Raw genomic sequence first — 15,709 nt, 5'->3', positions numbered from 1 at the left:
GATGTAATACTGCAATGTACGTCTCAAAATACGCAGATAAAACACCGTGATAACCCATGTTTGTCTTATACAGTTCACCCACAATCACCAGCTTAGTATCTTGTATTTGATGCACACAGCAACTTAAGATGACGAAAATGTTTTTTTCCTCACACATAAATGAAAATAAACAAACAAATTAAGTTTTGAAAGATTTGCTTTTTGATTTCTAAAAAATTATTGAGGCTTGACTTAAAGTGCTTTGTTCTTCTGTCAAGAACTTTGTTGATATTTGTACCTGTTAATGACTGGGTATATCTGCTTTCTTTGCAAGGAAATTGTTCAACAAATTTAATTTTCTGGTAGTTTTGACACAGTACATTGTCAGTTCACAATAAGAGTGCAGATGTCTGTGCATCTGTCACTGTATCCATATTTGACTGGGTCTGGCCATTGTCCTCTCCTGCTGGCAGTGCATTCAAATTGTTCAGTAACGTTACTGCTTGTGTTAAATGAAAGTGTGGCAGTACCCATGCAATTAATGATATTTCTTTAGGTCTGCTGTACCACACACAATTGTTTTTCGTATGTTTTTCACAAATGAGGTCCCACCAGGGTGAACTGCTGAAGGCTGTGAAACCTGGGACTCAGCCTTACTCCATAGTGCAGGTAGTTTCAGAAAGTTTATTTCATTGCTTTATTCCTCCCTTGTGAGAATTTATCGGCTCTTACACCTGATGGAGCCAACCAGCACTGGCTTCAGTACAAAATGGTTGTAAATTATAATTCTCATGTTTAATGCTATACGATGAACTAGTAGAATTCCATTTTATTTTGTAATTTATTTTCCCTTCTATGGTTCTATGCAGATCAAGGTAGCCACCATGAGCAACAGGCCTACAGATAAAAGCCAGCCCTATGCACCTAGAAGTGCAAAGAATAAGGCAAAATATTAAATGAAAAAAAAAAAGATTACATTAAAAAACGTGAGCCCTTTGTGTTATGAATGATGTTACTGATTCTAAAGCAATTGAAGCAGAAAATATAGAAGTTATGCCTCATTGTATAGATGATGGCAGTAGACCCACTATAACATACGGCATTTATAAGGATCTGCAACTCTTTCCAATGTTGCCAAATTTTCTAAAAATGATTCTGTAACTCATACAGACAGCAAGTCTTCCCATCTCAGCCATGTTACGTCCAATCAAAGAGAAGTTAAAAAGCATGGCAAGCTGTCTAGCCCCTGAGACATCTTCAGGCCAAAGAGAGATGGAAAGTATCATGTGTCTGAGGATATTACATATTCTATAAGTCAAAAGCAAAACAACAATAACTGATGAATGGCCATGCAGCTTTGATTGTGATTATTGGATTGCAAATGGAAATAGTGAAGTGTAACATATTAACAGTAATCCTTTGTGTTCAATGAAAATGTACAATAATTTCGCCAAAAGTCATTTTCCACACATAGGCATAAACTAACAAAGAAAATGCACATGAGAGATTGTGTTATTCAGAATCTGAAGGGGACATTTGTTTCATTTGCGAAGTTAAGATTCAGATGGTTCGACAGGTTTTATGAAACATGGATTAGGTGACTGAAAGAAAATATTTTGTTGGAAAAGCACTTTACAAAAAAGGGGTAATTTTGTTGTTAGTTCGCAAAAACAAGGATGTACATGTCTCTTCTCAACCTGTGAGTCAAACTGAGACTCAACTAAAGTATTGGCAGACTCTCTTAGAATGAATTATTGCTGTTATAACTTTTGTAGCAGAATGGGGTTTTGCATTTTGGTATAAAATTGTTGGATCACCTTATAGTGAAAATTATTTAGCTTTAATGGAATTAAAAGCCAAATATGATGTTTTTCTTGACAAATTATACATGGAAATGAAAGCGAAGGAACATACTTCATATTTGTTAAAAACAATATGCAAGGAATTTATCCATGTAATTGTATCAAGCATGTGGGATCATATTACTTGTGGAATTATGAGATGCAGATACGATTCTGTATCAGTGTATTTCACTCCAGATATATCGCACACAGACTTGCTGACTCTGATGGTGTGCTCTGTCCTGTCATCGGAACCAGTCGAAAGATTTGTAAAGTTCTTGGGCGTCGAAGGCCATACTGCTGAGCAACTCACACAAAGCTTACTTGATTTTTAAAATGAAAATGACATTGATATCAAAGATTGTTATGGGCAAAGCTACGACAATACCACTAACATGAGTGGAAAATATAGTGGCGTAGAAGCACGAATTAAGAAGGTAAATAAATACACAGAACACATTCCATGCTTTGCACGTCCAATAAATTTTGTTGGCATGTGCACTGCAGAATGCTGTACAGAAACATTCTTTTTCTTCGATTTTGTTGAAAGCCTCTGCACATCTTATCCACCTCTTATCAGTCAGTGGGGGTCTTCTTTTGAAAGCATTTAAATAAACTAACTCAAAAATTTCAAATTTGAAAAGGTTGTCAGTAATGAGGTGGTTGGCCTGAGCAGATGCTATGAAGTTTCTTTTGAGTGACATCTAATAACATGGATCAAAAGGTAGTGTGTCATAATCAGGCTTACAGACTAGTTTCAAGGCTAGAGAATTTAAAAGTGGGAATAATGACTGTTGCTTGGATTGAAATTCTAGAACGCTTGCAAGCACTTTGCTGCAGTTGTCTGATCCAGATGTTAACATGGGATACACTCTTCATAAATCGTTACATAGGTATGTCCAAGCAATGTGGTCCACATTTTCAGATATTTAAGCTGACCAGTTATGAAGAATGTAGGTAACAGACTGGAAGACAGCATAACTGAAATACGAAGTACGGGCATTTCAGTGGCTGTGCTGCACTTGAAGTTGGAGGAAATCAAACACGTGGTCAACATTTTCAAATTCAGGTGTTTATGGTCAAAATTGATAGTGTGCCATGGACATTAGCTAAACACATGGAAGCGTATAATCATGTAGCTAGTGTATTTGGAATACTTCAGGATTTTACATCTTTTAACAGCAGAAGAGATCTTAAAAAGAATTCCAATTATCATCAGTGCTTACCCAGATTATTTGGAAGAAAGTCTAGGTGACAGACTGGTACAGTTTGCTGAGCTGCACAAAACAATTGTGGCTGCTGCTAATGACAGCAAAAAGCATGAGCCCTTGGGACTGTAGTTCTATGAACTTTTAATGGAAAATTGATCATAATCATGTTTCCCAACTGTAGAAATAGTCTTACATATTTACTGATCACCAGCTGAACTGGAGAACATTTTTTTTTTTATTTTTTCAATGTTAAAGTACATTAAAAATGAGTGAAGGGATGCCATGGGAAACGAATGTCTTAATGACCTTACCATAGTGAACATATAATTTGATTTTCTTATAGAGATTGGATTGACTAGTGTTATCTCTAAATTTGCCAAAATTTAATTAAGGAACCTTTTTTTGTAAAGTATTGTTTTATTTTGCGCTTTCCACAGGGCCAACTACATCCATTCCCACAGATGAGGGTGTTTATATTTTGACTGATCAGCAAAGAGCATAATAGTTGCCAGGTACCAACCATTCTTTAATCATTAAAATTGCAATGCCGTGAAGAAGACAGCATGCAACAAATGTCGAAATACCGTGAAAAGTACTTACGTACGTTGCATATAGAAATGATTGACAATTCAGCACAATTGCAATAAGTATTTAAGACTACTGTCATCTTAATACTGTATATAATGAATCTAGGCCTTTATAGTTTGTGGTTTATTGTTCTATGATATTGCTGCTCATGTTGATTGAGATCCCCCAAACTGTCATGCAAATATGAAATTGATGGGTTTGCGAGGAACATACTTGATGTCGTGCAGGATCTCATTAGCCCCAACACAACTAGTGCCCAAGAGGGCAAACATATTGTTTGCTAGGCTGTGTTGCAGAATATAGCCACATCACATACTTTGAGCCTGGAAATGGGCTTCACTGCAACAAGTCAAGCATGCTCACAGTCCTCGTGACATCTGTAACACCAGACTGTCAGCACAGCAGCCACTGTTACGGTTTTTCTTGTTGTGTCACCAGAGAGAGAGACATGCTAATAGTAGTGCACCCATCCATAACACGGATACAGATGTGGCATTGCTTCATGTTTTCAGATGAGTCCTGGTTCTGCGTACTGAAATACAGTGGATGTATCCATTTCTGGAGGCTCTGAAGAGAAGAGTTGTTACCAAATTGCATTTGAATCACATTGTGTAATTTTGTGAGGTGCTTTGGGTACACACCACAATCATCTTTGGTTTGGTAAACTGGTAATGTGGCATTACATTTCTAACATGTTAAGGCCGGTGACTATGCCTTATCATTGAGGTCTCCATGACATACCTTGACACGGAAGGTGTTAGACTGCTATCCACAACTGCACATTCTCCAGATCTCTTACCCATAGGAAACATCTGGACATGGGCTGCTGAGAAATGGCTACACCACCACTCTCCAGCCACTAAAAGTGATGAACTCTGGCATAGAGCTCAAACAGCAAGGAAGTATTGATTTCCGATCCAAACTCAGTTTGACTTTTATGCCTTGCTGGGTTAGAGCCAATGTTGCTGTCAGATGTGGCAGCCCTGTGTAGTTTCACACCCTGTATACTGTCAGATCACTTACAAATTTATTCAATTTTTTTACACTATATTGTTTATTCGAAATAAGTAAAATTTCATTATTTACTATCCTTTCTTGTGCTGCAGTTTCAAATGCCTCATATTTGGAAGTCAATTTTCTCAATGAGCTTTTGCACTTGCTACGACAAGGTATATCTTTCTTCCATCTGCTTATACTCTGATAATTCGTTCTTTGAATAATGGCATTGTTGATTTCAGGTAAGTCTAGCAAAAACTGGATGGTCGTATTCCATCACAGATATCTTACAGTATATGCAGTATCAAGTAATGGAGTGAAATGCAATGCAGTTATCTCATTTCCAGCTGATATATGCCACCAGATACTACATTCCTCCTCTCTTTACCTTCTCAAGCAATATTTACATTTCAGTTGTGATATCTTGAGAGCTGTTCTCTATAACTGATACGAGGCCACTATTTTTGGAAGTGAAAATGGTATTTGAACACAGCTTGAATGTCTGTTTCATGTAAGTATTATAGTATCACAGTCAAAAATGCATTCTTTGAAGTATCACAAATGTAATAGCATTTTCACAAGATTCGCAGGTGTGCAGTCATGTCACAATCGCCATAACATATAGAAGTCACCTTCAGATGATAAATTGTATTGATCATGCACCATAGATACAAAAAGTAGTCTGGGCAAAGGATTATCATCACTCAGTGCTTTAAACAAGAAAGAAAGCTATTTTGACTCATAAATTCTGGGACATTTTGGTACGTAACCATGGCAGTGCGGGAGCATCAAAATCTCATTGGTGAGTTGATACCTCAAACTATGTTTGCCATCAGTTTTCACAGAATGTCCATATAGGCATTTGCCTGCAGATCATGAGCATCATTTTCCTTCCCTACATCATTCCTTTGGAGACAGGAACAGTCAGCAAGCCAATGCAGCAACTAATCTGTTTCAAATTTCCAGACTTTTGTCAATTTCCTTACTAGTTCTCCAGTAAAATCCTTCAGAATTGCTGAGTTCTCAAGGCCATCTAACCTTGGTGCTATTGAGCATGTATTGTACATTTACAAGAATGCTGTGCATACTTTTGGACTGTGCTGTTAACCTCTCTCTGGGAATTTTGCAGTTTCAATGTGAGTTCATGGCCCATTGGGGGACCTCTACACACCCCACATTTTGCAGAATCCAGAGAGAGCATGGATACAGGAAGACTGTCACAACATCAGTCTCTCAGCAATACAAACCCTGAATCATAGTTGAGGAATCCAAAGTTTTTAATGTATTAAGAATAACCGATTTGTATTTTTGCTGCTTACTGTACAACAGCCTGGTAATGTGGAGCTATGACACAAGAATCTGCTCTTGTGATTTGTATTTCATCTGACACATCCACTTTCTTGGTTCTGTCTACTGTCCCACATGATCAGTGGAAACGTCCATACATTCAAGAAAAATTACTCCACTAACAAGGAAATATAACATAACTCCACTTAACAAAGTGCAGTATCATGTATGTTACTACAGATGCAATGTCTGAATTGAAACACAACATGATAATTTTCCATCCTCATATTGTCACAACTATCATCTTTTTATGTAACAATTTACAGCCTTTTCACGCATTTCACAGTCTGTGTCACTGATTTGAGCCCCGTGGTTACCTCATTGTCCTCAGAAAACAATGACCCAACTGCCAGGCCTGACATTTCACTTAACCACCCACTACTTCCAGTAAACTGCATTGGATTTCGTGTAAGAAAGGTCCTGGGATCATAGATGTGGAAGAGCCAGTCACCCAAATGCAAACAGTTCAATATCCACAACTTCATAACTATCTCAATAATCCTAGTCAGGTCCATTTACATGCCTATTTCATATTGCTGTTAGGAATACAATTTAACTTACAAGCAGTCACTGACAAGTAACTTCTCACTTTGCCACCAACAAAGTACTGCACCCCCTTGCAAACAATTAATCCTTCCCTGCCATTACCTTCCTCCATATGGGAGCAACAATGACTGCTACTTCCTCTTCAGACTTAAAATTCAAACTCTGCCAGACCCTCTCACCTTCAAAATAGAACTCCCTACATGCTTGTTTTATCACCAGCCATCCCTGTTGTTTCCTGGGGAAACTGCCTGCCTGTTGTTTCTTGAGGAAACTGCTATTGCATTCTGTATTAAATGAAGAGAATATCAATTTGTTGCCAAATATATATGCGCATACCAGTTGTTGATGCATACACAATGGCATAATGTAACTTTACCTTCTGTAGAAAAAGAAATGGACTTCTTTTTAGCAATATCTTTATCATTTGTGTCGCAATCATTTTCTTACCAAGGGTCTTTCCATTACAACTTCAAATCACAATTGTTTGTTGTTCTCCCGTACATACATTATTGACTTGTAATCAAAATCTTCAACAATGGTAATGACTCTACTTTCACGATAAATTAATATGCTGAATTTATATACAGCCTCTATAAGATAATTGTAGTGAATTAAAACCAAGAAAATTAACACACACAGAAATTACATTTATAGTTTATTTCACATATATCAAAATTATGAACATAGGAATAGCATACATCAATTTTGTAAGCAACTTAAATGGTATTTATCTTAAACATTTAACACCGAGACAGACCATTTCTGCTACAAGACAAAACACACAATCAATATGTGATACATACAGGTTATAGTGGTTGGTTGCTGTGCTTGTTCTACCTGGAAAGTTATGTATCGAGTATCACCTTTTGAAAGAGTTTCAGCTGGCATCTCCATCACTGACACATTGTAATGAGTAATTTATAATCTATTTCTGCAGTAAAAAAATATACAATTAAACTCTAATTTTAAGACTTGTGAAATAAAGTGAAATTGGTATTCAAAGCAATTAAGGAAAAGTAAGTTGAGAAAATCATCATATATAAATGTTTCACAATAGTTACTCCATGAATTAGCTTGCTTTCAGTGTACAGTTAGAATTATTTTTAAAAAAATAGCTTTACGATTCAAATTTGTATTTTCTTTCTGCTAATAACTTTCTGTATTTACACAGTCTGACATCAGCCACGGACTGTGTAGCAAATGTGTTGTTTTTTTTAATAATGATTATCATTTCACCACCCACATTCTTGCATCTTCTCAATCATCATTTCAATGAAAGCAGATTCTTTTGCTTCAAATACAACTAATGAATTCACAATGAATGCATGGTTTTATCTTCTCAAACAACTGTTAGTTCTTCAAAACCTTCAATGCCCATTTAATAAAACAGTCACTGTTTACAAAACGATTGTAGTTGTTCTCTGAAGCACCTTTGACAATACCACCACCAATCAATCATGACAGAAATAATGAATATCTTCTAAAAGCTACTTTTTGAACACAGAATACAATAAACAATGAATTGGTCATTCACTACAGTAAACATTTGAGAAACCTGTAAAATCTTCACTTTGCTGTAATTAAAATGAAATCAGGTGAGAATTTATAAATGAAAATACTACTCCCTTGCTTTGTCGTACCACACCAGTTGCTTAAGGTTCCACCTACCAGCCCATAAGTGACATCACATTTGTCAGAGCTCTACAACATGATGTGGTCTTAAAGTGAATCAGATGCCATATGAAAAAATAAATCAATGAGATTAAGTAGTTCAGGAGAAGCAAAATACATATAACATCCTGAAGTACATAGTTCCAACACAAAACAGTTTTCATGGGATATTCACCATCAGATTAGTTCCCTTACAGAGAAATCCAAAATTGAGAGGACAAATCTGATACTCCAGTAAACGTCATTTGGCCACACAAATAATTTTAATAACTAAATCACAAATGGTAACACTTTACTTATTAGGAATTTGGAATTGGCTGCCAGCCACTAAACGGAGGGGGGGGGGGCGTGTTTACAGTCACCCATCCAGGTACTGACAGGTGCCAACGTTGCTTGCTGGTCACTGGGGCGGGAACCAGTCGCGCCAGCGAAGCAATGCCGTTGGTTACTAAACAAGTAATACTTCACAAATAAATGCTTCACCTTGAGTTTCTGCTGCATCATATTTGTCCATCTCTAGCAATCAACTTCATCGTCTGGTGATTACATTTCAGCAGGCCAAATTATATCCTGCTGCTGCGAAAAACTATACTCTTAAAGCAATATTTCATTTCCTTACTGTCTTGAACTCAAATGATGGCTGCATTATTACATTAGTTAGTCACAGCTGACAGCAAATTTCTTACCCACAGATATTACGTACATTTTTGTACAACTGTAAGACATTCAATTCTTCAATGCTGTTACACTGAAATGGTGATTTTCATATATGTCACAATAATGCATGGCTATGTAACTAAACTTGATGCTCTTGTAGAACAGTAAAACAGTCTTTCAAAAGTGACACAAACAAATGTGCAGAAACAGCTGGAGTTTTGACTACTTCACAGTTACATTCTCACAAAATTCACATTAAAACATTTAAATACATGGAGTGGCTGCTATACTTGTCAGCATTATACACACAGATATAATTTCTTTATATTTTGCACATATATCTTCACAATTTTCCAATTACAACATTCAATATATTGATAAATTAGCTGTAGTTCTTAACAGCATTACAGATACATCAATAATGTTCATCTTCCATAAATCTATTGTTAGTGAAATCAAATGAAAACATTCAACTATATAAACATGATCCAAATTTATACTTACCAGGTGACAGATGATTTGACTGCCCAATGAAATGGAGGGCTGTAGCTCAGCTATTCAAAAGTTAGGCAATTAAGTTATTGATGACTATGGGCCAAATGAGATATAGCAAGACAAATAAAAGAGGAGGAGGTAAAAATATACAGGGTGTAACTAAATTCCCTTTACAGTCCTTGAGGACAGGTTCTGTATACCAAAATAATAAAGTCGAGTAAACATGGGCTCTATCATCCATAGATTAAGAGCTGTGGGCACTTGTTCAATAGAAGAAATGTTTCACAGTAGTGAAGATGAACAAGTGTGCACATAGCTCTTTCGGTATGCATTTTACAATCCATGTTTGCTGAAATTGGTTTCTAATGTTCTGGTCCATTCTACCTCATCTTAAAATATGAAAAGCAAAGACCTTGCAGTATCAGAGACATTTTTCATAGTATTGAAAATGAAAAAGTGTTCATAGCTTCTAAAGTATGCACCTTAGAGCCCATGTATACTAGACTTTTTAGTGTAAAGAACCTGTCCTCAAAGTCTGTAAAGGGAATGTAGTTACGCGCTGTACACAGACAAGTTTACTGCCACCCAGGAAGTATAGTAAGTATTTGCATATAAGAAGTTATCACCGAATGTATCTACCTGTCATCACCGAACCTCTCTACCTGTCATCTTCAGACAGAAAAAATATTATTTAACTTTCATAAAATTCAAACAAAAATGTGGAACCTCTGGCTAAAGTGTCACCAGCCATCTTCAGACACAACTTTCTTCACAGTACACAAATAAATCTTCAGAACATTGAAATGTAAATACTAAAGCCATGGTTTGATACTCTGCTTTCTTCAGAAGCTTCCTTTGTGGCTTCAGTTCAGTTTCACTTTTTAGTCCCGCCATACCCATTCATATTGGTTCACCACTTACCCATTGCCAATTACAACATCCACATCTTTATCAGCCATCTCACACAGTTGCAACCTGGAAAAAAAATTGTTTGTAACCTGATCTTCTGGAAGATGCTCTTTCATTTATTAATTTTAAGTCTTGTATTATGAGGAAATGGTATGATTAATTCAAACATGCTTCTAAAATAATAAATGTTAAAAGTATAACTGCTTGCAGTAGGTCAAAATACATCGAAATAAATTAAAAAATGCCATGGGACCCTTATCTTTTCCATGGCGAGTTAAGTCATCTCTTCATTGTCACAGAAAATAACTGTCTGCCAGGGCAAATTGGTGGCTCTCCTAGAGAGGCAGGATGAATTTTTATAGGTAGGTGTCACCTGTGTGTGTGTGGGGGGGGGGGGGGGGGGGGTGATCTGCAGTTGCATATTCAGGAAACTGAAGATAAGAAAGCACAACCTCCTCATCCTGCATACTTGGTAAATGGTTTGACGTACTATAAAAGAATGAAGAAAAGAACAGCTATGTCCACAGTAACACTGATATTGTAATATAAAAAAACGCCGTGGCAATGGGAAGAGGAGGACCATGAGAAACGTGATATACCTCAGAAAGTTGAGGGACCTACATGTTAAGACAGGCTTACATAATAGTAGTGCTGGTAACAATGCTCCGTGCTGAGACCAAGTGTCACACGACATAGCAAAAAAACAGAATTAAAAGATCTAATTGTCATTTGCAGTAGACAGCAGCTTTTTGAGCAGTTGGTTTAGCAGTTTACATTCTTGAAGATATCAATAATTGCTACCAATGATGCTTTCTCTTCCACTAGCAAAATCCAATTAAATAACATGAAAAGTTGTAAACACCAATTAATTTGGGAAATTAGTTTTTCTACAACACTGTTGAATTGCCATATCCACAATGGGGAACCAACAAACATCCCACATAGTTCTCGCACTGCACAGTTATAAATCATCAAACCTTAATCATTGTTGTTATAAAAGTACAAACTTACATAGCTACCAACTCACAAATGGGAATATATGGCAATACTTGCTTCCAGGAGACAAACAGAAATGAAATTATACAAACTAAGAGTTGACTGTGTATTTCATGAAGAGAATACATTCAAGAACCTGAGTATTAATTTGAATACTTTTTGGAACACAAGTCTTACCTAAAATTTAGTACATCCAGTGCTCTCACAAGGTTTTCTGAGAAGTGCCAGTCATTGATACATCTGAGGTTGTTTCAGTGTCCTTTTCACTGTCAGTCGGCTCACTGTCATCCGATGCGTGAGCACTCGACTCCTCCACATATCATTGATCTCTATGAGATCTTGTTTTGCGCTTTGCTCCCCAGCCGTGGACCTTCCTGCGTTTGCTGCGCCTTGTCGGTTGTGCACGTGGTTCTTCTGGTGCCTTTCGCTTTTTAGATGATGGCTGTGCAGTTTCCTTCTTAGCTGGTTGTGTTCGTGTAGCTTTTGTTTCAGCAGACGATGTAGATGGTTCGGGTGTATCATCTGGTACTGCTCTCTTTGGAGTCCCTTTGCGTCTGCCTTTACCTTTCGAAGCAACACCATTTGGAATTTTAGGTACAAGGGGTTCTTCTGGCTCTGCATCAGGCTCCTTGCCAGGTTCATTCTTGTCCTCTTTTGTCTGTTCAGTGACTTCTTTATTATCAGCTGCAGATGTGTCATCGCTTTTCTTTGCACACACCTCATCTTTGTCGTCTGCCATACCCACAACATTATCAGCTCCCTTATTCTCTGGAGTTCCCGTGATTTGACTTTCAGTTCCTACAGCTACCCCTGCATCTTTGCTAACTGTGTCTTCATCTGCAGCAACATTCTGTATGTCACTCTTTATTCCATCATCTTTACTAGGTGCAGTATCCTCTCCCCCTTTATCTCCAGGGGTTTCAGAACTCTTTTCTGCACCAACAGTTCTCTCCGTCTTACCATCTGCTGGGCTGTCTTTGGGATCCTCGCCCACCTCCTTTTCTGAATGTTTGTCATCTGGAATCTTCTTTGTATCATCTTCTGTCTCCTTGCTTTCTATGTTCCTTGCTGACACAGATGCTTCCTCACTGTCATCCTTTGTGGTCTCTAAGCTGAGGGCTGTCTTACTTTCTGAACTTTCAGCTTGTTTTATAGTTTCACCACCTCCAACTGATTTTGTTTTGCTATCGTTATCACCTACTAACTTTCTGTCATCGCTGTCAAGATCTGTACTGGCTTTAGTATCATGAACTTCTGATAGTGACTTAGATTCCATTTCACCTAACTTGGTAGTCTCCTTATTATCTTCACTGGTCAATTTTTCTTCTTGCCCAGTTTCTTTGTTTTCCAGTTTATTGCCATTCTTTGACTCCTGGTTAGGGTTTTCGTGATATGTAGATTCTGAGCCATGCTCTTTTGTTTCAGCACTTTGAGTGTGTGTTTTCTGATCTTCCTTAGCCTCATTATCCTCAGATTGATCAGTTTTTGCTGTTGATACACTTGCAGACAAACCTGTCTGTGAGGCTGCCATCTTATTGTGGCAGGGTTAGTTGCCTCTGTTATTGCAACCTGGAATAAAATTATGGAGACCATGAGATACATTTAACACACTACATAACATAAATCTAATACTGCATTATTGGCTTGAATGAATAATTATTAACAAATTCAGAATTAGCATTCCACTACTTATTTTTTGGGCATAGTTTAATATATCTAAAATAGCAGTCACACCCACACTAACCTACTGCATCACACGTACTCTGAAATACTGGTACCAAATAAAGAATCGATAACATTGAAGAAACTAGTGCTTGATAGTTATGATGATTGTAGCGCATCATTTCACACACTAAAACACTCTTACCAAGGGTATAATATCAATGTGCTAGTACTTTATTGGCCCGTTTTGCGTGTCAAGTTCGAGTTTTGTTTCAAATAACATGCTTACCTGTTCCCCAGTTAACTGAAGAAAAACTGACCACCTCATAGACTCAAAAACGCTTACTGCGCGCATATAGCAACACTAGCTTTATGGACGCACAGCTGAAAGAAAAATATCGCGCGCGCGCGCGCGCGCGCGCACGCACACACACACACACACACACAGAGAGAGACTAATTTTGTTATTACAAGTCGAGTTCATGTCGTACATCGAAATGTAAACTTACCGTGCAGCAACAAAACAGTAGTATCCGGTGCAGCAAGAACTTACAGTTGACAAAGAAAGTGAAGCTATATTTATATGACATAAATGACACAATATATACATAGATCTGAAAATATGGTTTCCAAATCTATACATTTTCTCATATACAATGACTGATGACTAATAAATAGGCATTCATTATAAATGACAATGACCAGTGTACCATGAGCGTAATGAAGTGCCCTAACGATCATCTGGGAGCTGTATACACGTACGTCATTTGTAATTTTTGTCAAGAGAGTTTTAACTTATCAGCGTTGAACTGTTAAGTTTCGAAAAAATTCACATTTTCTAAAATTTAATAAGGAGCACTGTACCACAAGAAACAGATTACTTAAGTTACTGTTGTTGACGCAGTTTCAGTAGCAACAAATCAGTGGTTCGGTTCAGTGTGGCTCACCCAGGATATCTCAACACAACCGTCCACTTCAGCGGAAATTTTTTTTTTTCTACCATCCCACTTATTGCAAAGCCACCACACATTACACAAATGGTGGAAAAGGAAAGATGATACTACGAGGTATTGATTTAAATACCCGTTCGTTATGACAAAAGATGGTAAAACCGTATATACATAATAACTCTCGTACGATTTCAACTGTAAACTCTCGGCACAGCGTAATAGATCCGTCCAGACGGAGAAAAACTAACAGTTGGAAAACAAACATTTATGCGAAAGCGGTCTAGGATCAAAGCGCGTTATGTGTAGCAGCACGGACAATTAGATATCTTTGTTCTGGCCATATTAAAAGCTGCAAATCTTAAAAATATAAGATTCTCAAGAGCAGACTATATGCGTTCTTACCATAAGTAGCTTTGCACTCTCGAATCCACGGGTTTCCTGTAAACATTATTCTAAGCGGACACTTGGTGATTAAAGCTAACTAAATTAATGTTATCCTTAAGAAAAAGTGAATGCTATCCTTAGGCAATTAAAAATTACACATTGTTATGTGAAAATGCGCATATACGCGCCGAAATACCGGTACATCTGCGACGATAAATTACGCCAGAAATTAACAGTTGAAGTAGTAGTTAACAAAAAAGAAAGTGTTTAAGCTACTTTCGTGTTGTTCTTTAGTTTATCAGTGGCAATACAATTATCGTATTCATACATGGGCAAATGTATAACCCTACAATTAAAATTGGTTCAGCACATCCAAGTTCACATTTTAACAATCCCTAAAAGATGAAAATTATTTTATAGTACGGATAGGAAAACTGAAAATAAAGTGTTCACCCCGCCACAACAAAACGAAATTAAAGAAAAAAAAGAACACCACACCTCACTGACGTACCTGCACTTGCCCTCAGCATACATCAGCTTCCAACGTCCACCGCCTACTGATCGATGGAAGCGACAACAGGTACTTTTAAAGACTGTTGTTCGGGGGTGGGCGGGGAGAGCAAGAGGAATTCTCAAAGATAACAGTAGAAAGATATACTACTTCCCATTCTGAACCTTGACAGAAGTGCACAAGCTGTCGTCGATCATAAATGTTTTATATTTGTTTATATATTCAGGCGGATGTATGAAGTACAAATGTATTTCGTGCGGAGAAATGCGTTATTTTAATAGTAAAGTGTGTATGACTATAATATAATTTGTTGCGTGTACAATTACATATAACAAATATACTGCACGTGTAGAATAACTGAAGTGCAAGACTTTAATGCGAGAAACTACAAGAAATATGTCTTATGATCTGTAAAGGTGCGGTTGTAAGCCTAAATTTTACTACAGGTAACTCAAATGAACTCGGCTCATGGCCCGTCCAAAGGCAGTAACATATCTGCGCAAATGTCTGTGCATGCCGTAAATCGACTACTCGCCCGCCATCTATCGGTCAAGAGATGAAATTTCAGCGGCAAGCAACTAGGCTCTCCAACCTCAGTTTATCCAATTTGTTACGAAATTTGTGATGGAGGAAATTCTGTAATGGTCTCTGTTCGCAATTTGAGCTGCAAAAAACAAATAAATGAAATATAAAATGCAAGAAACAAAGTCCGATCAGAATGGTTACTTCGCGAGTTGCATGGCGAACCCGATGATTGGCGTGACTATTTGCAGATAGGCACACATACTTACGTTTCACGCTCATAATCCACCGTATAATACGGATAAAATTTATGTGGGGGAGAGCAATTATTCCAAGTGAGCGGCAGACGCTGACGTTAAGGTTCATGGCAACAGGCAGAAGCTCCATGGAGCTAGAATTCTGACTAGGAGTTTCGAAACAAGCATTGAGTGTTGTTATACTCAA

General features: G+C 37.4%; 1 protein-coding gene across 2 annotated transcripts; it reads right to left on the bottom strand.

Moving 5' to 3' along the window:
* Positions 1 to 7,146: 7,146 nt before the first annotated feature.
* LOC126248313 (protein IWS1 homolog A-like) lies at positions 7,147 to 14,838 on the bottom strand. 2 transcript variants are annotated; one of them, XM_049949187.1, is made up of 3 exons: positions 14,744 to 14,838; positions 11,414 to 12,805; positions 7,147 to 10,306 (listed from the first exon to the last, which is right to left on the bottom strand). In XM_049949187.1, the coding sequence occupies exon 2, from the start codon at positions 12,765 to 12,767 to the stop codon at positions 11,556 to 11,558; it is 1,212 nt and encodes a 403-aa protein (XP_049805144.1). In that variant the 5' UTR covers positions 12,768 to 12,805; positions 14,744 to 14,838; the 3' UTR covers positions 7,147 to 10,306; positions 11,414 to 11,555. The 2 variants fall into 2 exon arrangements, with proteins under 2 accessions (XP_049805144.1, XP_049805145.1); XM_049949188.1 differs by lacking the exon at positions 14,744 to 14,838 and adding an exon at positions 13,188 to 13,312.
* Between the last annotated feature and the right edge of the window lie 871 nt (positions 14,839 to 15,709).

Source organism: Schistocerca nitens, chromosome 3 (genome assembly GCF_023898315.1).
Source record: "Schistocerca nitens isolate TAMUIC-IGC-003100 chromosome 3, iqSchNite1.1, whole genome shotgun sequence".
NCBI lineage: Eukaryota > Metazoa > Arthropoda > Insecta > Orthoptera > Acrididae > Schistocerca > Schistocerca nitens.
This window is presented reverse-complemented; position numbering and strand designations above follow the sequence as displayed.

Bases quoted from the DNA above. Each gene is read 5' to 3' on its own strand.
- LOC126248313 (XM_049949187.1), bottom strand. From the start codon at position 12,767: ATGGCAGCCTCACAGACAGGTTTGTCTGCAAGTGTATCAACAGCAAAA.